Raw genomic sequence first — 22,866 nt, 5'->3', positions numbered from 1 at the left:
CCTTATGTATATTAACTGTCGATTTTTGGGTGGTATCGGGGGCTCCCAATGCTGGTGTTCGTCTATTCACGTCGACCGAGGTACTTGGAATTTTGTCAAATTTCAAAATAACCAATGGAAAGTTTTCGAAGGATCTACAGACTGAGGGGTGGATTCTTGAGCTTGGGCTGGACCATTGACTTACTCCGTAATTTGTATCTCTGTGCAGCATAGGATATCTCCACACAGTGGAGCCTTTGTGTACTTCCTTCGCCAGGGAAGGGAAAGTAGGATTTCGCGATTTCGCGATTTCCCGAAAATGCTCTATCGCACTAAAATGTGCAAGGCGTCCTTTGGTGTACTTTAGTCTTACTCGAAAAAAAATAAACAAAAATGAAATAAAACAGTCCGGTTTTATATCCAATCTCATTGCTCCCTCCTCTCCCTTACGTCTTTTCACTTCCAGCAAATGGCGGACGCCGAAAAAAACAACCTGTCCATGCCGGAACCCCCGGCCAGGGCCATTGTCGCAGACCATGAGATTATCATTGATGACATCTTTTCTGAAGAGGTCGCCAAAGAGGAGGTCGCCAAAGAGGTCCCCTCCAATGGCCACGAGTCTCCCGACGAGACTGATCTAGAGGCTCAGCCCACAGTGCCTCGACGGAAGCGGTTTGCACACTTCAGATATGCAGTGTTTACTGTTTATCGACGGCTCTTCACTTTCGTATTTTTCGCAAATCTGGCTGTTTTCCTCTACGTGGTGATTTCTGATCGGAAGCTCCTCGCACTCGTGGATGCGACGGCCGTCAACTTGGTGGCTTGCGGTCTCGCTCGACACCCGATGATGGTCAATGCTATTTATAGAGTGGTGTGTTCGATTCCTCGCACTGCACCGCTGTCTTTGCGTCGTAGGGCTGCCAAGGCAGCTCACTATGGTGGTGTTCACAGTGGTTGTGGGACTGCATCTTTGGTATGGTATATTGGATTTGTTGCCGTGTTGTCACAAATGTATTGGCAAAACATTCCTATCAGTTCAGTAACGGATGCCTGCTTCTCGGCCGCACCAATCGCCGTCGCCTACGTCACTCTTGTGCTACTTTTCGTGATGGTAGTCGTGGCATACCCAACCTTCCGCAGGAGGATGCATGATTACTTTGAGCTCACTCACCGATTCACCTCGTGGCTGATTCTGGCGCTTTTCGTGGCCTTGGTCATGATATTTGCCCATGAATCGAGTAATGCGGCCCAGGAAAGTCTTGGCCACTTCCTCGTTACTCTTCCTGCATTTTGGCTTTTAATCGCGGCTATCATCGCTATAGCCCATCCATGGCTGCTTTTGCGCAGGGTCCCTGTGCAGGCAGAGCCACTGTCTACGCATGCTGTACGACTATCTTTTGATTTCACCCAAATCAGCTTCGCGAAGGGTGTCCAGGTCTCCAAGCATCCTTTACGCGATTGGCACAGTTTTGCCGGCTTTCCAGATCCCATCCCGGTTGTTGAGAATGCACCTGAGAAGAACACCCCTGGCAAGAAACCATTTGTCAAGGGCCACGGGCATAAGAGAAGCTGGTCTGTCGTGGTGTCAAAAGCAGGGGACTGGACCGCTGATACCATCAGTAAACCGCCAACCCATCTCTGGAAGCGCGGGTCGCTGATGCGTGGCGTCGGATACGGTCTTCGTGTTTTCGACCGCATTATAATAGTGACCACAGGGTCCGGGATAGGACCATGCCTCGGGTTCCTCGGCGACGAAAACCGACCCAAGATCAAGGTCATTTGGCAGACACGTGACCCGGTGAAGACCTATGGCCAGAATGTTCTTGATCTCGTTCATCAGATGAGCCCAGACCCGATTATCTTCGATACCAGTCTCGTTGGCCGTGTTGACATGCTTCCTGTCATTCGACAGCAATTCAAGGACTTTAGAGCGGAGGCGGTGTTTGTGATAAGCAACCCTGCGGTGACTCAAAGTATTGTTTACGAGTTTGAATCACAAGGGATTCCAGCCTACGGGCCAATTTTCGATTCATGATTCATGAAAGATGAAAGATGATATATGTTGCCTTCTTGTTTATTTGGAGCCAACTATGACATATGATACGATCTACATTTTGTTGTTTAATATGAGCTATATATCGACTTCTCGTTTTGGTGTCTATACCACTATACCAGAACCAAGTCCATTAATGAAAAAGTTTCATAGAATTTATTGAATCTTAGCGCCACATAAATGGAACTTCGTGCGATGTCTTGACATCATTGGATGTGTCCCAGGTACGTAGTAAAAAGCATATCAATGTGTGCACTGTAAGGAGAAACGGAAAAGTACAGGATGGTCTATCGGTTGATGTTTATATACTGCGCCCTCCCTCACAGTCTCCGTGCGTGCCACCTAACAATTCCTGGGCAGACAGAAAGCTGGAGAGATCACATCCGCGGGGTGCTTTGATTTTGATAGTGGATTCCGACGAGCCTGGAGAGTAGATGTAGGGTAAAAATTCAAATATACAAGCAAAAAGATCTATCCGCTAAATCACAGATCACCGAGCTCGTAATCGTTTTGGCCGACGTGGTTGTATGATTAAATGCCTTCATTTTTCCTGGTCGCCCTCTGTTGCCCACAAGGCTGCCATTCTAAGCCCCCCATTTTTCGAGACGAGTGCGTCGCATGCTGTGATGAGGATCCCAGCCTAGGACCCTATCCTACTCCCTCCCCCCTACTATTAAAAAAACACATATCCCCAAGGATACAGTATCGGAGACATCCGGGAAGAGGACCGATTGCTGCCCCGGTGGAGTTGTGCCATTTTTACATATATGCCTGTAGCCGTTTATAGTTAAGTGTTACAAGTCCTGCGATAACCTTATGGTTTCGTCGTTGCGATTAAGAACAGCATGTTTAGTCATCTCATTGGACACCAATCATCGACCCGAGGTAGAGCCCCATCTATATGGAGGCCGTGGCAAAATACCTTAAATATCAATCCTTCCATCTGCATCATACTGCCGTTTACGAAATATTCTCCACGGCATAGCAGTCATTCCTTGGCTGAATTCCCACCTAAAAAAGATTTCCCAGTTGAGCTTGCGCTGCTTTGAGAGGTTGACTTTCTCCTCGGACGGGTTGAAGATCTTCTAGTGATGGCGGATCTTGCCATTTCGGTGGCTTCATGCTGCGCTGCCAAGCACAATGCCTGTGAGCTGCGAAGTTGGATTATGTCGGTCAGTGGTTCATGATCGCCATCCTGTAGCAGCGAGAGACACGGGAACACAGTGAGAAGATTAAGGTCGTCTCCGTTTGTATTAACGCCAGCAAGAGGCAAATGGCTCCATTCGTCATCCTCAAGATCAAATAACTCAAAATCAGTCGCATATTTTTGTTGTGAACGTTGAATTTCAAGCCAGACTTCAACCGCGCTTTGCACTATCCTTTTGATGCTCGTGCAAAATAAGCCATGTTGCGGTTCGGAGAGCAGTCCCTGCACATATGATGACATATTGCCGATCACAGCTTGTATTTCGGCCTGGAGAGCCTCATCTTCGGCATTGGGATCTATGGAGAGAATTACGCAACGGCAAAAGGCTTCTTGCTCACCATCAGTTTCTGCAAGGTGAGCCAGGGCGTCATGAATTCGAGTATGCCCTGAAAGAAGGTAGCTCGGCTGAAATATGTGCCGGCAAATCTCTCTAGACAGAACCGCCAAGGTCATAGCAAAGCGCATTGCTTTAGCTCCCGGCGAATTGGAAGGAATCAAAGGGAAGTTTGGTGGTAGCACTATATCCTGTGCTTTTCTAAGTTTCTCCCAGATGGGTTTTTCCTTAAGAGTATTGTAAGCGACGAGCATTATAAACAGGTTGGAGGACAAACCTTCAAGACTTCTGTTGGGACATCTTGCTGCAATAAAACAGATAATTCGCTAGCAGCGAAGTTCCAAATATCCTTAAACTTCATCGAGCTATATTTTGATGCGAGCAGTCAGCTCATGGAGATCTGCGAATCAGTATGTTCGACTTACATGGATTTTTCTTCGACTGCCGAGTGTTGGACAAAGAAAGATTCCAATCTTTCAAGTCGAGATTTGACTGCTTTTAGTTCTTTGCTCATTGTAACATTAGCAGCTTCTAGCTCCTCCTTCTTCTTCTGCTCCGATGAAAACATTGATCTCAAGCTCGAGCCAGCGGTTTTCATTTTGTCAATCGTCTTCTCTTTTTCTTTCAAGTTGTTCTCGAGTGTGTTGATTTGTGTGGCAGATTGGGAAACTTTGGCGGCCTTTTGCGAGTTAGCCGATTTGAGATCCGCTATCTGCTGTTCAGCGCCTCGTAATTTTGTCGAGTACTCTTTAATATTGTCCTCTTTTTCGTCGACAGTGGCATAAAGAGATTTGATTTGCGCAGCTAAGTCCTTCTGTTTTGCCTTTTCGCTCTCGTTGGCAGCAAACATCTCTTCAATAGCGACTCTTTTTCTTTCCTTGATATCGAGAACCTCGTTTTGGACTTTCTTTAGCTCTCCATCTCTAACATTGATTTCTTTGCGCAGTTTAGAGATCTCGCTATGCATCGCTGATGCTATTTGGGTTTCAGAGCTTGAAGCCAGCGCATGGATGTGCTTGAAAAAGCCATCCAGACTACCACCAATAACGGCAGTTGGGGAGTCATGCTTTCCTGAATTCAAAGAACTTGAGTTGATAAGAGACATTGTTTCCAAGATATTGCAACTTGAATCTCAGGGGGTTTTCAAGGCCAAGGGTAGGTTCTTGTCTAAAGAAGTCGTTGGGACTGTACGGCTTATTTATAAAAGGCTATAGGACGGAGACAGCCTTAAAAATTGGATAGCCAGTTGGCCGAGCCTCATGAGGGGAACAAAGAGTGATGCTGTTTTATGCAAGTGCAGGGTACATTTGCGACGTGTTTACGCGAGTCATGGCATACATATGCCGGACAGACAAACCCGCACGTGTCGTTCAGAACACGGTCGCATCACTGGGGCTGCTGCAAGCTGCCAATGGAAAACATGTACCGGTGCAAATTTAATCGATAGACTTTGAATTTTTTGATTCATTTGAGTCCATGAGGCTGCGGAGGCCCACTCCTTCCACGGCCTAATCGGCGGAATCTATTGCCACTGGGAATGATTGGCTGTGGCTAACGCTTCTCCGCAGCAGTTGGTCACCTCGGTTATCTCGAGACTCGTTTAGCCCCATTGGATTAGGATGAAAGTACGATACGCAATCTCAGATGACGTGTAGTGTTGTCCGGAAATGCGGCATTGCAGGCTTGTGAAAGACAGACATGTCTTAATCGTCCACAGCACAGCTTCCAGTGGCATCGTTTGGGGCTGTTCTGTTTCTCATAGCTACAATTCCTGCTGGAGCTATGTTTACTGGGAGCCAAAGTGTGTGCCTTGAAATTCACAAGCTGGTCTGATAGAGTTGCACCGCTTCCGGATGCCACGCTAAGCTACTGGGGTCGGTCGCCTTACAATGTCAATTTCTTTTACAAGGTACAATGCAAGATAAGACAAGACGAGCAAGTACCACTCAATTGATCTCCGAGTTGGCAAACAAGGAGAGACCGGCGTAATGCTGCTAACCCGTCCGAAGTGATTCGCCATCTTTCTTTTCCCACAACTCCTTTTTATCACCAACACACCAATACCATCTGTCTATGCAGTTTGCTTTCGAACCACCGTGAACCCGTATTATCCACCCTTGGTTCCTTTTGCTGTCTGTACTCACTGTTCACTGTTTTTATAGCGTCCTTGTAGCATACGCTGTAGTGAATCATCAGACACCTGCCCTAAGACCTGTAGCGAGTCAGATCCCGAAGTGATTCGTCTTGCAGAGATAAGATCTTTGAGCGTTGACACAACAGCCTGTGTACTCCTATCGCCAGTCGTGATATCCTCGAAATGGTTGGTTCGATCTTTGCTCGTTTCTTGAGATATTCGATCAAAGAAATTCAAAGATTCTTTGATATTGGCGGCCTCTTCTTGACTTTCATTCTGCTCGCCTGTTTTATCGTTCTGTGGCAGCGATTTTTGGTGATGTAATACTCGGGGCTGTCCTCGCTCATGGTGATGTTGCAGTAGCCTCAACCTAGAATTAATGACCTCTCTCTCCGCAGAAGTCAAGGCCTGAGAGAGGATCAACCAAGGTATGTTGTTGTAGTTGTGCCCTATGGGTGATGATCCCACTTCGGAAATGGTTGGAACCCGAGTCATCTTCTGTAGCGAAGTGGACCTCGTCTTCTCTATATAAGCAGAAAATTGATCACATATTTCGAGGCCATGCTGCGTGCTTTCTCTTTCCTCTTCCATCATATGAAAATTCATGGATTCCATTTCTCCAGAGGACAATGACTTCAATCTATCCTCAATGGACCGTAGATGAAGAGTAAGATCACATTTGGTGTCTTCGATGAGTTCGTTGTATTCATCGATAACGTTTTTCGTTGTTTTGGTTAAATTCCTGGAAGAGTTAACAAGTGCCTAGTAAGAAATCGCCCCCTCCCCTGCCCAAGATATTAAACATGGGTAAACGTACATATTGGCATAGGCAAGGGCAATGGTAATTGTGGATTTGTAGCCTGAGATCATAGTCTGAAAGCCAACGATGTCTTCGCCCATATACCGCAATTTTGCCCAATCACGGATACTGAATTTCTTGTCCGTCGAATGTTCGGAACAATTCATGATCAACGCGTTAAAATCATTGCAAGCTTTACAACATCGACCCAAGGGACGTTCAATGATTCCACTGTTAAGGAAGGGGGCGGTGTCAATTGATTCTCGAAGGATATTTAGCACCTCATCAAGGTCCTGTAGCGCATCTCGGAGATCCCGGATAGACTTTTCTCGATTGCGAAGGCTTTGAACAGTGCTGTATAGCGCTGTGCTCGATTGCAGCGCCAAGGAAACCAAGCCGGCAAGGCCTGAAGCAATACCAATAACCTCAGCCATATTGAATGAGACGAAAGGGAGCGGACTTGGGGTTTGAGAGCGATAGGAAGGTAATACCAAGCTTGGGCTGTGGATATAAGTAGAGAGAGCGAGGAGATACGTAGCAGTTTTAGCTGCCTAGTTCTGACAAGGGTCCGACCGCCCTAAACTAGCTTTTTTGGGATAACACGAGAAGGCGCGTATTAATGGCTGATCATTGGACGTACTAAAGGGCATTTGGTGTGGCTGACAGATCACTCCGTTCCCGTCTTATAACCACAAATAGATCTCTCAGGATGGCCTGATGAGTCATCAAGACGTTTATTAACCACTCCCCACCCAAAGCCGAATCGTCATCAACAGGAACCTTCTGACATGTCCAACCAACAGCTCATTCCGATAATGCGAGAAGATGAACAGCTCACTCCGATAATGCGAGAAGATGAACACCGCAACATCTTTGACGACGTCGTTGCAGAAAAGTATGCGTTCCAATTTGTTGGCACTACAAACTCTACACAGGGGCATACAACGACCGCAAAATCAGTTACAGCCAAGGAATACGCGACTCAGTTTCTAGGAGATGCGTCCGAAGTTACAATCCAGCAAATTTCAAAGGACCGCAGCGAAATCATAAAGAAACAGCCTCCCCATCACCAAAAGACAAACCCTTTCGACGGGCCCGGTCGCACGCTTCAGAAATAGGTTAGAAATGCCAGGTATGCTAGCTCGAGATTTTATATCTTCACCATGGATATTCTGATCAGAATAATCTTACAGACTAAAAGTACACGAGGGAAGGAGGAAGTGGGCATAAAGAATGGATGTGGTTAGTAGGCGCGGGCCGACAGGATAGAGCGGTTAAACATGAATATTTTTCATTTCTTTGCAAATCGATTGGGGGTCCTTTTAGACGGGGCCCGTTACTCTAGGGTTGAGAGCCCCCGAGATTATCGAACGGCATCGGTGAAATATCCACAGCGCGGCCGCTCTTTGCCACACTTCTTGCGAAACTCATGTACAGTCCGTGTGAAAAAAAAGGTTGATCCCTAGGCGGAGGCCATGGCGGAAATTCTGAAATATGTCCAAAAAAACTCGAAATTCCTGACCTGGTTCAAAAAGTCCAGCTCGCGTAGGATTGAGGACTCCCGTAGGACTGGACAGATACAGCTTGCTACGAACGAGTCGCTTTTCCCGCCGATGTCATTCGGCTGCGCAACTCAAGAAATGCGTAAAAATTTGGAAGCTCTCATTCAACATATTCTAGGGATCAAAACTTTGCCGTTCATGTTGGTCAAAGGCTGCCATCTGATTTCGGTTTAAAAGATAGAGATGGATTTGCCTCGTTTCTTTCCTCGATTCTTCAACAATTCCCGTGGCGCCAAAGTTCTACCAGTGCGTTTTTGAAAGATCGGTGTTTAGTTTGACAAATGGCTAAGAGATTTCGGTGAGAAGTTCCATGAAGGGACTATATATGAAGAAGATCTGAGCTGATGCATGGAAGCTACACTCTTCGTTGTCTTAATTTCTTTCAATAATAATGCAACTTGTTTATTCCAATACTCAAAATGAATACTCGATACCGCCAATATAGGTAGATACTTCCTGGCTCTTGCTCTTGGAAGGCGCAAGGCAACGTCTGGGTCAAGGTGTAGAGCGTCGCTATCGTTCGCTCTTGGGTGGGGTTGTGGACGAAACATTGGGCGCGGACCGCCCCGTCGCCAGCTTAAAGCCTCGGCCATGACGATCTTTGAATTCCGATAAAGATTGACCTTGCAAGCCTTCGTCTTGCATGGAATGCCCTGAGGGCGAGCCCTTATGATCGGTATTCACAAAATTGACCCTGGTCATATCCCTTGACAACTGTTGAAGCGATGCATCACTCAGATGGCCGCCAACTTGCCTCGTCCTCCATCCCAGCCCATGGTTTCTGCCATTAATTATCTTGTCATTGGTAGAGACCATGAATTGAATGGCGTCGCCAGTGGCATAATTATCGATCGTACTAACATTTTCGTCCAAATGCATTCCAGCCTTGGAACAGATATGCATACACTGGCGAGTTGTCTCCCACTCTTCTTGTAACCTGAGAAGTTCTGCAACGTCCTCCTGAGAGGCTGTACTTGTCTTCGACTTAGTCACAATTCGGTCCATCAGTATCTTAAGATGATTCTCCAGTTTAGCAGCGGTGTTAACGAGGCTATTTTTGCATTCCTGCAAACCGTCGTTGGTGACTCTTTCGGGTATGTTGCTTGAACTGCCAGAATCGGCGGTGTTGTCACGAGACTTCCGCATTTGTTGAATCTGATCAATGTGGCTTGATAATTGTGCACATATCTCGAGACATTTTTGGGTGCTCAGGCGTTCGTCTTCCATCAGCTGGATTTCCCCAGCATCCGTGTTTGAGTCGCATGTATTCTTGGCGATAATATTCTCGAGCTTTTCGTCGATACTCTCTAGATGAGCTTCGAGATCATCGGTGGTGGTTTCAATGATTTCCTTGTAGCTTTCAAGGCTATCAGCTGCGATAGAGGACTGTCGGCTAGATAGACACATTAGCGTTAGGTTAAATATGATCAATATATATAAAGAAACTCACAGATTTGCATCAGTGAGGGCAATAGTGATAGTTGATTTATAACCAGCTAACATCCGTCTGAAACCATCAATATCTTCGCCCATGTACTTTAGTTTGGCCCAGTCTCGAAAGCTCGTTTTGCCGGCAAGAGATCGCGATGAATATTTTTTAAGCTCCCTTTCAAAATCTCTGCAGGCATTTCCACAACGACGGAGGGGATGTTCGAGGCTAGCAAGGTTTATATCGGTGTTCGCACTCAAGGTTTCTGTTAGAGCACCAAGAACTCCATTCAGAGTCTCGAGCTCCTCCGTCAGGTCGCGTACGCGTTTTGGATGAGATTGGTAGCTTTGAACTACATCGAAGAGGGCAGTGCTAGATTGAAATGCAAACGCAGCCACAGCCACCAGGCCAGATGCTACACCAATGGGTTCCGCCATTGACTGTCGCTTGGTGATGAGGTAGTGTAGTGCTAGAATGATTGGAAATTATTTACTCGAAATAGAAAATTGCGGGGTTAAGCTTTCGCTTTATGTTTTTCAGGCAAACAATGGGATTGATCTCGATCCAATCGGATCTAGATCATAAGCGCCCGTCTCTTGTGTGATGGGAGGTGAAAGGCTCGATGCCGTTGTCCAGCTAGGGGGGCATCACAGTGGGTCCAGAAGCTAGCTAACATATTTCACAAGCGAGCCGGCCATATAAGCGAGCCGGCCTCCGCTGACCTATTGAATTCAACTATACTTATCTCAACTAAACCATTAAATTAATTAAATTAAATATCTATCTGGACATGCATCTCTCCTATGACCCTGGTTTTTACAGAAATCGAACGTTGGTAATGCTCTTATCTGGGGGTAGACTGCGCCAAAACTCCCAGACCCGCAAGCCTGAAGGTTAGGTTTCGGGTCGACTTTTATGACCCGTCCACGGGCACTTAGGAGGTGCCCATTGCCCGTCCACAACGCCTATAGCCCGCGGACATGTCCATTATGCCCACCGTTTTATCTTTAATAGACGTATAACTTAGTAATATAGTAGACTAAGTTGCTGTTAAATATATATACATATATATTCTATGAACTTCATAAACTATTATTATTAGTGTATAGAATATATGGATTTAGTTGAAATCTATTGATATAAGTCACTTGTTCTGCCAATTTTGCTTATTAAAATTCCAGAAGTTCCCAGGTTCACTCCTGAAATGATTAGATTACCTGCGTAATGGAGGCGCTTTACAGTATCACATGATTCCATAGAGACTAAATTTTCAGACAGGTCAGTTTAGCAGTCCTGTTCTCTTAATTCAGAAGTGCTTTTTTATTTCTTTTGATAGGCCTCGGAGTTTTGTCTTACTACACTGCCTAGCATAAGGCGTTAGATATTTCTAGACACCCAGGCTAGTACTTTCCCCATCAGAACAAGCTTGCGTAGGCGTTAGCGGGGTAGAGAGGCGAAATCCAAATCATGATCTAGAATATTTCTAGCCTGTATATAAATCGAGGTTTCTTTAGCCCATAACTCTACCAACATGCATTCGCATCGCATTCGAGGGTTAAGAAACCGCACACAGAGAAGGGTGATCCTCAAGGACTTTGTCCCATCTCTACCTGCAGCCCCATTGACATCGCCCCTATTTACGGTCATTCCCCCCGAGATCCGCAACCGCATTTATACCCTTGCCCTGGAGTCCGAGGATGTTCTCCCAGACGAAAATCCCCACTCTATCTATCAGCAAAATGATTTCTACTACCGACCCGGGTACAAGCAGCCTAAGCGCATCCAGACGGCCCTCCTCCAGACATGCCAGCAAATTTACGGCGAGGCGTCCCTCCTCCCTCCAGCAATCAATGAGCATACTTTCTGGTTCTATCGGTCTCCACCGCATGTCAAGGATGCCTCGTCGCCGCTGAATTATTTTCACAAGATGACTCCGAAGCAGCGGGCTCAGGTGCAGCATTTACACCTATTTACCCAGCAGTATTTCTTAGAAGACAATAATTGGTCCCAGATATGGGACGGGCTAACGCTAGGTAACGATGAGCCCAGCTTGCGAGGGGAGTGCAGGATCGCGCCGAAGAAGCTGACCATCACGCTTCGCCACACGGACTGGTGGTTCTGGGAGAACAATGACCCCCTGGGCATCGATCCGTTCCGGCCTGGGAGAACCCGCGCAACCCAGATGGGCGAGGCTGTTTCCCCGGAAGACGCAGCTCGATCATGGGGGAATCGATTTAGTTCTATCCCCTGTCTTGAGGAATTGGTGATCGAGTTCGAGACGATTATGCGGAAGAGAGACCAGTTAGATGCCATCATACAACAAGCTCTGGAGTGGAAGTTTCCCATGCAGACTGACAATGGCTTGTATCTGGCTGCTGACCACAAGTCAAAGAGCGCATATACTTGGGCTGGGGCAAAAGAGGCGGAGTTGAAAAGACAAAGACGTGTAGGGCCATTGGATATTGAGACTGGGTCAGAATCTCAATCTACCCAGACACAGGAGCCGGTTCCTGCAGCCCCAGCTTTGGTGCCATTTCAGGCTCAATCCAACTTGGGCACAAATAGCGATATTAGTCTTGGAGATCATCACCAATTACCCGAGACAAATGCGGAGGAGTTCTATGTTATCTTCTTGACTTGGAGGAAACAGCGAGTCCAGGAATAGGCCACCCATCTCAGTCTCAGCATCTATTGTCCCAATCTCATTTTTCCATACTACACAACTGCCGCTTGGCCCCCTTGCTAACCGCGGGGTAAACAAAGAAACCCGCTGACGTGGCTGGTTTCAGCTTTGACATTTGCAATGATCTAAATAAACTGGCTTTGTTCTTTTTTTTACCTCGCAACCACCCATCAAGACACATTGTTGTCCACCATGTCCAGTATCATGAGTAAAGACAATACCACTCTATTTACTCCCAATGCGGAGATTGATCCCACCCAACTAACCCAAATGAAATCCCGGTACGAGGAAGAAAGAAAGAAACGGCTCCGCCACGACGGTAACGCACAGTTCATCGAAGTCGCAAAGTCAGCTCAGTATGAGCATTTTGCGGATGATCCGTGGGTTGAGCCTACATCAATTCAACCTCTCCAAACCAAGTTCCCCGAGAAGCGAAGCGAAATCCTCATCATCGGCGCCGGATGGGGCGGGATCCAGAATGCCGTCCGTATGGTCGAGGATGGCATACCAGCCGAAGACATTCGGATTATCGACCCAGCTGGTGGCTTTGGTGGCACCTGGTACTGGAATCGGTATCCCGGACTTATGTGTGATATTGAGAGCTATACCTATCTCCCATATCTAGAGGAGACGGGATATGTACCCAAGCACCGGTATTCGCAAGGCGAAGAGATCCGGGAGTATGCCAATCTTGTTGTGCAGAAATGGGGATTGGGAGACTGTGCTGCTTTCCAAACTCAAGCACAGAAGATTGTTTGGGATGATGATGCTAAAGAATGGTTGGTCGACCTAATCCAGCGTCGTAAGGGCCAATCTCCAGAGAGTCTCCAAATTCGCTCCAGGTTTGTGACCATTGCTGCCGGTGTACTTAACTGGCCCAAGCTGCCGAACATCCCGGGGATTCTGGACTACCAAGGTGACATGTTCCATTCTGCTCGTTGGGCATACCATGTCACAGGTGGGTCACCCAAAGACCCTGTGCTTGCCAAATTGAAGGATAAGAAGGTCGTGATCATTGGCACAGGAGCGACGGCGGTGCAAATTGTTCCGCAGCTCGCAAAATGGTGCAAGCACCTCTATGTCATACAGCGGACGCCAGCCTCAGTGGACGTCCGTGATCAGCAAGAGACTGACGAAGAATGGTTCCGTAAAGAGGTTGCACAATCAAACGGATGGCAACGAGAGCGAATGCGGAACTTCCACCAACATTTCACTCTTGGCAAGATGCCAGCAGTCAACCTGGTCAATGATGGATGGACCCGCGCTCCTGGCTTGGTTGGTCTAACCGGGTATACAGAGGGACCTAAAACACCCGAAGAAATCCCAGCATACACAGCCCGATTGGTTGAGATTGACGCTCCCCGGCAAAAGCGCATCCATGCTCGCGTGGATGAAGAAGTGAAGGACCCCTTCACCGCAGAGAAACTAAAGCCATGGTATCCGGTATGGTGTAAACGCCCATTATTCCACGACGACTACCTTAAGACTTTCAACCAAGACAACGTGACTCTCATCGATACCGACGGCAATGGCATCGACCGAATGACGGCAGACTCACTAGTTATTGACGATAAATCCTACCAGGTCGATGTTGTCGTCTTTGCGACAGGCTTCCTTGCGCCGCCTGCTGGTACCCCATCTGAGAAATCAAACATGTCAATCATAGGCTTAAATGGAGTCTCCATGAGTGAGGAATGGCCTCGCTTCGGCCCTACGACCCTGCACGGTGCCATCGATGTCAAATTCCCAAATCTCTTCCTCTGTGGACCTCAGCAGGCATCTACAAGTGGCAACTATCGCTTTAACCTCGACGAGTACGCGAAGCACATCTCGTATATATTGACTGAAGCAAAACGTAGGGCCGGTGGTGTGCAATTCGTTGTTGCCCCATCCACAGAGGCAGCAGAGGATTGGGGCATGCAACTTATGATGCATTCTGCGCCAATGGGGGTTGCAATTGGATGCACACCGGGATACTTTAATCTGGAAGGTGACCTTGATCGTATGCCACCCCAGAAACAGATGGTCTTGGCGCGGTCGGGTCTTTGGGGCTCGGGAATCGAACATTGGCTTGGTATTATTGAAAAGTGGCGAGCTGAGGGCGACATGAAGGGTATTCTGGTGCGTTGAGTAAGGGCTCGGCATGATGGAAGAAATCTTGATGCATACATAGTAGTATATACTAGCGAGTCTAAGACGATTATACACCACACTGTTTCGTTAGACCATGAGATATAACATAGCAGTATTCGGTGTAAGCAGAGACTTTATCAAGTTACTATTAATTCGATATACCCTTCCAATGAATAGACTCCGTGAGCCCGTCGTCCGGCACACCATGGCAATGTCCTTCAAGCGATGGAATGAAGACATTGTAAACCGAATTGAGGATGTGGAAGCTTTATTCACCCAAAGGGTTGGTCGCGTGGTGATTGAGCGTTGCGACGGGCCTAAAATATATCTTACCGGGACTTCGAGTTCACACGCAGCTATCTGTGGCGTAATTTCAATATCGCTACCCTATATTGGCCGATCGGTTCAATCTTTTACTAGGGCACTACATTTTCCTAACTGAATCAAGCTCGACATTTCGAATTAACCTAGAAAAAGGAGTAGAAAACAGAAGAAGCTATCCCATCTATAAAATTCTGGAGTGGACCCGATTCGTCAACTGCTCAACAGTGTCGACTATCTCATCCAGCAACGACACAGCAAAGGCCGACCAGGACTGAACAGTGACAACTTCAATGCACAGAGTATCCCCCTTTGGAAATGCTTGCACTTTGATCTCCCGCAACGGCTCGAAATGCGGGTAGATAGTCTGCATGCGACTACTAGCTGCCATGAAAGACAGATCCTCAACGTGCTCCACGTCCTGGTGCACGACCGAATCAAACCAGTCAACGGTCTCCGGCCAGTCGGTGCAGTCCTTGATAATTTCTTTAAGACCGATTCCTTCGAATCGCGCGCTCTCGAGATGTTGTCGCTGGACAAACCGCAAAAGATCCATGGCACTCCATTCATCTGCAAACTTCACTCGCACCGGAACATACTGCCACGACGGTCCAACAATCGCATCCGCGTTGGGTAGGTCAATATTGCGACCACTCACCACCTCGCCAAAAGTGACGTCATCGAGGGAGAGGCGTCGCGCAAGACACAGCGCCCAAGCCGCTGTAGGGAGGGTTGCAACTGTGATTTCCCGTGGCCGTGCGGCTATATTGGCATCCTTGGAAATGGCAAAATGAGCTGCAGACACCACAGGGATATCGGGTTGAATCCGTGTCATAGACGACCCTTGAAGGAGATCACGCCAGTACGGAATGCTGACTGGCAGATTAGTGCGAGTCACATGGTTGACATACGAAGAGAATGGCAAACTCTTCGGTACCGGTCGTCCTTCATATAATGCCGATAGCTGCTGCAGCAAAATCGGAAGACAGATCTCATCGTATTGGGCATGGGAAATTCGCATGATCAAGCTGCTGCGCCCGTCCACATGTCGAACGAAGAAGAATTTCAAAAATGGTGATCCGAGAGGAACGCGTGACTGAACATCCACATCGCAGAGTTTCTGGCTGAACGCTTTCACGTCACTTTCAATCTCATATTCAATTATCTGGCAGGGAAGGTCATCGACAACCACTCCCAATGAGACCCCCTCGTGGTCCATGAACACAGTTCGAAGGATCTCATTTCGAGAGACAAGTTCCTGGCAACTTTGGAACAGTTTGGTGCGATCTACCACGGTATCCATGTAGAACAGTTCGTATCTCATAGAATATCGAGGTAGCTGGACAGTTCCATGGATCGCAATTTCCTGGAGCGGGCGACTTGGATAAGCATCCACGATCTTCCACTCAGGCTGAGCAAGCAACGGGGCCATCTTGTTGATGAACGCATTTACGTCGGTTACATCAAGTGAGCTGAATGGCGCATAATCCTGGGATGTCACGACTGATGGTTGAGCTTCCACTGTGTGCTCAGCCATGTCAAACAGAGACCGGTGATTGAAAATTGTGGTAACAGTTAGGTGAAGGCCATCCATACGAGCCTCCGAGACCAGTTTCATAGCACGAATGGAATCACCCCCCAAATCGAAGAAGCTGTCATCCAGAAGAATATCCTCACAGGGAATGTCCAAGACCTGGCTCCAGACCCGTTGGAGCTTTTTTTGCGTGACCGTCGTAATGGCTTGACATCCATGAAGGTCTTTGTTTCGGGGCTGGAGTTGACCGACCTGCGCATCCTTTGCACGAATAATAATGACAGAGCCATCACTGGTATATTTCGCCAGCTGGTTTGTTGTGTACAACTTGGTTGGATGCTCGAACCAGGTTGGGTTGGCAACTAAATTGCTGGAGTTCAATCCGCCTTCTTTTTCAACAAGCAGCTCACCCAGCCCCCCAGATGGTACAAGACACTCATGCTCGTTTGGGTTCACGATCCAAGTAGATGTGACAGACGAGTAAAGCTCCTCGGTAGGGAGGCTCGCCGGGCCACTCTTGGCCAGACCGTATTGTTCTGTAAGATCTCTCTCAATCGCAGAATCGTATATGTGCTGAATCCGCTGAGTCGGATCCTCGAGGATCTGCTGCACCAGCCGATCAAACTGTTTGAGCGCTTGCTCCATCTGTGGGACATCGATGGTCTTCGAATCGAAGCTAGCCATGATAAGGAACCCATTTGTATCAACGGTGAACACAAGCATAAGGGCGTATGAGTTGAATTTTAATGCCTCGCGGGCAGCCTCTGCCTCGCTGGTTGGAACAAATGCGGTAGCTGGCTCTTCTTTCGAAGAGGACATGCTTTCTTCGACTGTTGGATGAATTACAATGCCTGTGCGCAACTCACATGCCTCTCGAGCATCGGCGTTCAGACGTCGAATGTGCTGCAGACCCATGTGTTCGTGGGGAATGCGATCTACCGTTTGGTCATGGATCTGCTGAAGGTAGCCTGATGCTCGAGCCTTGCGATCGATGCAAACCCGGACTGGGACAGTGGTGATCATCGGGCCCTCGATCTCCTCCACCGCTGCCACGGGAGCTGTGCGACCGGTCATCGTCTCTCCAAATACGACGTCGTCAGAAGATGTGTAATGCGCGGCTAAAAGACCCCAGGCAGCTCGAATAGTGGTTGCAATACTCGTTGTGGAGCTGGATGAAGCTCGTGGCAGCTTGACATAATGTTCCAGCAGGGAATCGGCACGCGCTTGATACCCGGTGTATGGAATGAGAGGGAATTGTAGCGTTGTAGCACCCTCGAGTTGAGTCTCCCAGTATTTCTCTGTGGAGACTTGATCCGTGTCCCTGAGCCACTTGATGAAGTTCTTGAACGGTGCTGGGCTGCCAATATCCTCACCACGATAGGCGCCATTAACTCTGTCAACTATCAATGGCATTGACCAGCCATCATAAAGTGCATGGTGAATGCTCAGGACGATAGAGGTTTTGCTGGTTGTCTCATCGTCCACAATAGCGAAACGAGCAAGGTCAGTTCCTAGAGACATCCCCTTGAGTGTATCAGTGCCCAGATACTCTGTCAAGTTGGAGCTGTGGAGCCATGGAGTATTGGTTTGTACAACGACTTGCATCAAACCCCGACGTGGGACTTGAACAATTCTTGTTCGTAGGATCGCAGACTCTGCTGAGACACGCTCCAAAGCAGCTTGTAGTCGTCTGGCGGTTTGAACATCCTGGAGCTCAATAACTCTCTGCGCTACATAGGCATCTGTATATTTCGCGGAGAGGGCCATGAGCGCTTCTTGGAGAGGTGTACATGGATACACATCAGTCACCTCGTCTGGATTCAAGTTGCACAACGAAGCCACTTCGACCCGTGCAGCATCGGCCTCCCAGCTTACTGGAAGTAGCGAAAATGCAGGAACATCCAGCGGAGCTTTGTTGTCAATCTCTTTCAATTTTAGGGCCAGGTCCTCGAGAACGGGTGATTGGAAAACATCAGTGACTTGTACAGCAAGCAATTGCTCTCGTGCAGAAGCAACCAACTTCATGGCTTTCAACGAGTCACCCCCGAGGCTGAAGAAGTGGTCATTGACCCCAATCTCTGCCTCATCGCCAAATAGCTTCAACCATAGGCTATGAAGCTTGCGCTCCATCTCTGTCCGGGGTGCTAATTTGAGAACTGTGGACAATCTAAGCTCTGCAATATGTCGCCTTGTTAAGTCATTCCCCAGAGCACGCAGTTGCTTCCTGTCTGTCTTGAGTGATACCAGAAGTGGTATGTGATTGAGTGGTATATATGCAGTGGGGATCATATACCGGGGCAGGTTTTTCGCGAGAGCATCGTCAATACCAGCGACCAGCTTTTGGAATGAACTCGAAAATGAGATAATCTCGCAGATTGTGCCCGTCTTTTCACTCTTTTCTTCAGCCACAAAGACAATCAGTGTGGCATCAGATTTCTTTCCTCCAGGAAAAATCACTTCTGCTGCGACACTTGCTCCAGCGGGGAAATAATTTCGGACGTGATGCTCGATTTCACCCAGTTCCACACGCTGGCCGCGCAGCTTCACCTGTTGGTCGGCACGGCCGATAAAAACAACGCTACCTGAGGCATCAGGGTCATATCTTACGAGGTCACCGGTCTTGTAGAGACGGCCCTTGCGACCTAGCACATCCCCTCCACCCTCAACCAACCATGCTGGGTCCTTGATAAAAGCCTCGGCGGTTTTCTCTGGATTATTGAGATATCCATCGCCAACGACGGGGCCTTCGATAAGCAGCTCTCCCACGGCACCGATTGGCATCAATCGGTCATGATTAGATGGATCTACCACCCATGTCGTGCCTCCGACTCCCTGTCCGATGCTAGTGTATGATTGGCCAGGAGGGATATTGTTGTTGATCGTGCAACCAACAGTGCACTCCGATGGGCCATATGCGATTACGATCTTTGTCTTCTGGCCCCATTCGGCCGCATCGCTGGCAGAAATTGCCTCACCACCAAGACCGATGACCTCCAGCGAGGGCATGATATCAGGAGCCAACACACGCGCGACCGATGGTGTCATGTGCGCCATGTTCACCCTCATTTCACGAATTGCGCCGCTAAGGTCATTGACTCGCTGGTCTTCTGAAGGTACACAAATGCAGCCGCCGTTGGCAAGAGTGCACAACATGCAGTCAACACTGACGTCGAATGCATACGAAGGGAAGTCAAGCACCCGCGAGTGCTCTTTGTATCCCACAGCTACGGCACGAGGTACTGCACCGCTAGTGTAGTTGGAGTGTGAGATGACCACACCCTTGGGCTTCCCAGTACTGCCGGAGGTGAACTGAATGTAAATGGTTGACGATGCTGGAACCACAGGTAGATCCACAGGCAGTGATTTAAAGGCTTCCTGGTCGATCAGCGCACTAACAATAACTTGCTTTCCGTCTGGGACAATGCGTGAACCAAGCTCTCCCTGCAACTCCGAGGTCAAGATAAAACCAGCCTCGACCTCGCTGGCGATGGTGCTCAGTCGTCCCTCGGGCTGGCTGGGGTCCATGAGAACCAATGCACCGCCGGCCTTCATTACTGCAAGGACACCAACAATTGTCCACATGGACTTTTCAAAGCAGAGTGGAACCGCTTTGCCAGTTTTCAGTCCCAGATCAACAAGATGCCTAGCTAGGTTTGTTGAGCGCTCTTCTAGCTGCCTATATGTCATCTCTCCATCCCAAGAGACGACTGCGGGTCGATCGAGTTGGCCTTGAGCTTTTTCGCTGATTATATCTTGGATACAATGATCGATGGTGGGAGGCATTGGCCCGTTCCACTTCCATAATTGCAACAGCTCTCGCCGTCCAACCTGGATGGCCTTGACAAGTGGCTGATCAAGGTCACTTGCGATGGAAAGAATGATGTCGGCGAAGATATGAGGTAGAACGGCTTTGACGGGCTGTGTGGCTGTCAGGGACTGAGGAGTCCCCCGAATATACAAAACATCACGCGAGAGCCTTGCTTCCAGAGAAAATGTACACTGGCCAAGTTAACAACTGATGCCAGCTATGAACTTGGATCTACTTACTTTAGACTCAAGGCAGGCATTCTGACACAAGAGTGTATCCGATAATTCCCCCTCGAATTGACCCCACCTTCGGATTGCTTCCAAAGCAGATCTCAGCGAGCTGCCTTCCCCCTCGATCACATCGGAGATGAGACTGCTCTGGATGCTGCTCTTTTTTATATAAGAAAAGCCTCCGTCCTCACTGTTCACTGTCCCCCGAAATAGAATAAGGATCCAAGCCAGAGCGAGAAGTTCGTCGTGTCTTATATCGGGAAGCATGGGTAAGGCCATGTAGTCGGACCAGCCATCATCATGTGGTTTCCTCCACCCTTCGCCAACCCAAGGGGTCGCACTGGGCTCAATGTATTCACCCATGTTATTGGAAAATAGTAATATCAAGAAACAGTCTCTAGGGCTTGTCTGGAACTTACGAAGCAACGAACTGATTAAATTATCTGCTACTGATCTTCAGTGACAGACTTGGCATCTTGCGAGAAAGCCCGTGTCTGCAGCACATACAACATAGAGCCACAACGGACAGGAACAGTCCGATCAGGTGCCGAGATTTCATTGCCAATAGTTGCAGTGGAGCCGTCATATACTTCAAGTTGAATTGGTATGTATACGAGAGTGAAGAGAGATCACACGATGTATGGTTATAACATTCAATACCATACATACCATACATACCATATCATACCATATCATACCACATACCCAAACCCTGCCAAGAGCCGCCGAGATACTCTGGACCCACCTCGGCATTAAAAACCTACTGAAACGATGATCAGAGCGCGGACAGGCATATTCGAAACTTTCGATATGGTATTCTGTGAGATACTGTGACTGTTATGATGATCGTCCTCTCCAAGCTTACTCTTTTCGGAGATTCGCAAGTTTCCGCTCGGTTGATTAGATCGGCTGCGACATCGGATATCTGTCCATTGATTACGTTGATCTTTTGAACCAACCTTGTACACTCTCGTCTCAAGCAATATGGGATTGACTTTCCCCCTTTGTTACAAGTCTGTGCCAAGCAGCTATACTGAGATACACGCATGTCCTTTGGTAGCAGCCAAGGTCTCAGCTGCCTGTAAACTCCGACTCCCGGTGGACCGCTCCCTAGTAGACATAGACGAGGATGATCAATTCCCTATATCGTATATTTGAGAGATCCCCGAGCGAGAGTATACCGAGGGTACGGTGGTCAATTCTGACATTTTATATCTGATTACTTATTCCTTCATGCTCCTCTTCTAAGTTGGTAGCATCGTCATCGTCATGCCTTTGAGTACTTTACCCCTGGTGCGGCTGCCGGAGCCGTACAAGACAACTTATAAATTGCACGTCGTATCCAATGAGCAAAATCTCCGCACGTTTCAGCTGTTCAGATCTCCTCGCAGCGATGAAGGCATACCACCCCCAAAACCATTGGACCATGCGACGTTGGGGTTCACAGATTTGGCTCAACCCGATCCTTCTTCCACGCCAGACGAGGGAAATAACTCACCCTGGGCACGCGCACAGAGAAGTCCAGTTACCTATATTACATGGACAGGCTCGGAGACGCCGACGGTGGGCCATATCTGGAATGTGGTTTATGCCATTGAGACTCTGCGCAGCGAATTCGAGATATTCCGCGTAGTACTGTCTGGCCATGGAAGCGATATTCTTGCACGCGAGCTACAGGGAGTGGGCTTAGCCATCGCACATCCTGAACCATCTGCTGCGCCAGGAAAGCCCATCCCAATCACCACAAGTTACCTGGGACAGTTGGTCTTTTCCCGTAGCAGCTTCTGGCAAGGAGCTGGCTCACCCTTTGGTACCCGTCCAGCGTGGGTCTCTGATCCGGGGATTTACAGCTATATGCGCAAGCCGTTGAGCAATTATCCTTCCCGACCACGCCAACATACAGTCACCATTGGTTTCCCCGAGCGTCGAGTACATGCCCTTCACCCGGTACGACCACCTAAACCAGCCCCTGGTTCTCGCATCTACAGCCGGTACATTCCACACTTGGACGAGTTTTTCTCAGTCTATGCGCTAGACTACACGAACGAAGAACACCTGGGGCTGTTCAATAAGTGGCAGAATGACCCTCGAGTGGCTCAGGGGTGGAATGAGACTGGTACTCTGGACCAACATCGTGAATACTTGCGCAAAATCCAGGAGGATCCACACCAGATCGCTGTTCTGGCCAAGTTCAACAATATTTTCTTTTCCTATCATGAGATATACTGGACCAAGGTATGTTTTCCATTTCTTCCAGAGAACCTAACGTAGCTGATTTGAATTACAGGAGGACCATCTTGGTGCGTACTACGATGCTGGTGACTGGGACAGAGGCCGCCATTCGCTAGTCGGCGATGAGCGTTTCCGAGGCCCACACCGCACGATTGCATGGTGGTCCGGCTTGATGCATTACATCTTCCTAGATGATCCACGTACGGAGGTTGTGACTGGAGAGCCAAAATACTCGAATCTCGCTCCCTTGGCCTACGACCATGCTACGGGCATGAATTTGGCCAAGCTGGTTGATCTGCCACACAAACGGTCCGCACTCATCATTGGTAGTAGGGAGAAGTTTTTCCATGTAGCACCCCTACGATTTGACGGATCTGACACTCTCGACCGCAATCCGTTCCGGTCCTTGAAATTGTGATAGATGCAAG

General features: G+C 48.4%; 9 protein-coding genes across 9 annotated transcripts; 5 read left to right on the top strand and 4 right to left on the bottom strand.

Moving 5' to 3' along the window:
• Positions 1 to 448: 448 nt before the first annotated feature.
• Positions 449 to 2,014, top strand: N7447_004053 (uncharacterized protein; the record flags this gene model as incomplete). Its single annotated transcript, XM_057228328.1, has 1 exon — positions 449 to 2,014. The coding sequence occupies one exon, from the start codon at positions 449 to 451 to the stop codon at positions 2,012 to 2,014; it is 1,566 nt and encodes a 521-aa protein (XP_057087669.1).
• Positions 2,015 to 3,994: 1,980 nt separating this feature from the next.
• N7447_004052 (uncharacterized protein) lies at positions 3,995 to 4,678 on the bottom strand (the record flags this gene model as incomplete). The annotated part of the gene is made up of 1 exon (XM_057228327.1): positions 3,995 to 4,678. One exon carries the CDS (start codon positions 4,676 to 4,678, stop codon positions 3,995 to 3,997), a length of 684 nt encoding a protein of 227 aa, XP_057087668.1.
• A 1,035-nt stretch (positions 4,679 to 5,713) lies between these two features.
• N7447_004051 (uncharacterized protein) lies at positions 5,714 to 6,940 on the bottom strand (the record flags this gene model as incomplete). The annotated part of the gene is made up of 2 exons (XM_057228326.1): positions 5,714 to 6,449; positions 6,525 to 6,940. The coding sequence occupies 2 exons, from the start codon at positions 6,938 to 6,940 to the stop codon at positions 5,714 to 5,716; spliced, it is 1,152 nt and encodes a 383-aa protein (XP_057087667.1).
• A 354-nt stretch (positions 6,941 to 7,294) lies between these two features.
• N7447_004050 (uncharacterized protein) lies at positions 7,295 to 7,624 on the top strand (the record flags this gene model as incomplete). The annotated part of the gene is made up of 1 exon (XM_057228325.1): positions 7,295 to 7,624. One exon carries the CDS (start codon positions 7,295 to 7,297, stop codon positions 7,622 to 7,624), a length of 330 nt encoding a protein of 109 aa, XP_057087666.1.
• A 957-nt stretch (positions 7,625 to 8,581) lies between these two features.
• Positions 8,582 to 9,934, bottom strand: N7447_004049 (uncharacterized protein; the record flags this gene model as incomplete). The annotated part of the gene is made up of 2 exons (XM_057228324.1): positions 8,582 to 9,461; positions 9,519 to 9,934. 2 exons carry the CDS (start codon positions 9,932 to 9,934, stop codon positions 8,582 to 8,584), a joined length of 1,296 nt encoding a protein of 431 aa, XP_057087665.1.
• A 1,094-nt stretch (positions 9,935 to 11,028) lies between these two features.
• N7447_004048 (uncharacterized protein) lies at positions 11,029 to 12,162 on the top strand (the record flags this gene model as incomplete). The annotated part of the gene is made up of 1 exon (XM_057228323.1): positions 11,029 to 12,162. One exon carries the CDS (start codon positions 11,029 to 11,031, stop codon positions 12,160 to 12,162), a length of 1,134 nt encoding a protein of 377 aa, XP_057087664.1.
• A 210-nt stretch (positions 12,163 to 12,372) lies between these two features.
• N7447_004047 (flavin-containing monooxygenase) lies at positions 12,373 to 14,310 on the top strand (the record flags this gene model as incomplete). The annotated part of the gene is made up of 1 exon (XM_057228322.1): positions 12,373 to 14,310. The coding sequence occupies one exon, from the start codon at positions 12,373 to 12,375 to the stop codon at positions 14,308 to 14,310; it is 1,938 nt and encodes a 645-aa protein (XP_057087663.1).
• A 508-nt stretch (positions 14,311 to 14,818) lies between these two features.
• On the bottom strand, positions 14,819 to 20,569 carry N7447_004046 (AMP-dependent synthetase/ligase; the record flags this gene model as incomplete). The annotated part of the gene is made up of 2 exons (XM_057228321.1): positions 14,819 to 20,167; positions 20,216 to 20,569. 2 exons carry the CDS (start codon positions 20,567 to 20,569, stop codon positions 14,819 to 14,821), a joined length of 5,703 nt encoding a protein of 1,900 aa, XP_057087662.1.
• Positions 20,570 to 21,475: 906 nt separating this feature from the next.
• On the top strand, positions 21,476 to 22,856 carry N7447_004045 (GNAT family N-acetyltransferase; the record flags this gene model as incomplete). The annotated part of the gene is made up of 2 exons (XM_057228320.1): positions 21,476 to 22,441; positions 22,494 to 22,856. The coding sequence occupies 2 exons, from the start codon at positions 21,476 to 21,478 to the stop codon at positions 22,854 to 22,856; spliced, it is 1,329 nt and encodes a 442-aa protein (XP_057087661.1).
• Between the last annotated feature and the right edge of the window lie 10 nt (positions 22,857 to 22,866).

The sequence above is a fragment of the Penicillium robsamsonii genome (assembly GCF_028829455.1).
Source record: "Penicillium robsamsonii strain IBT 29466 chromosome Unknown utg000002l_segment0_segment0, whole genome shotgun sequence".
Classification (NCBI taxonomy): domain Eukaryota; kingdom Fungi; phylum Ascomycota; class Eurotiomycetes; order Eurotiales; family Aspergillaceae; genus Penicillium; species Penicillium robsamsonii.
This window is presented reverse-complemented; position numbering and strand designations above follow the sequence as displayed.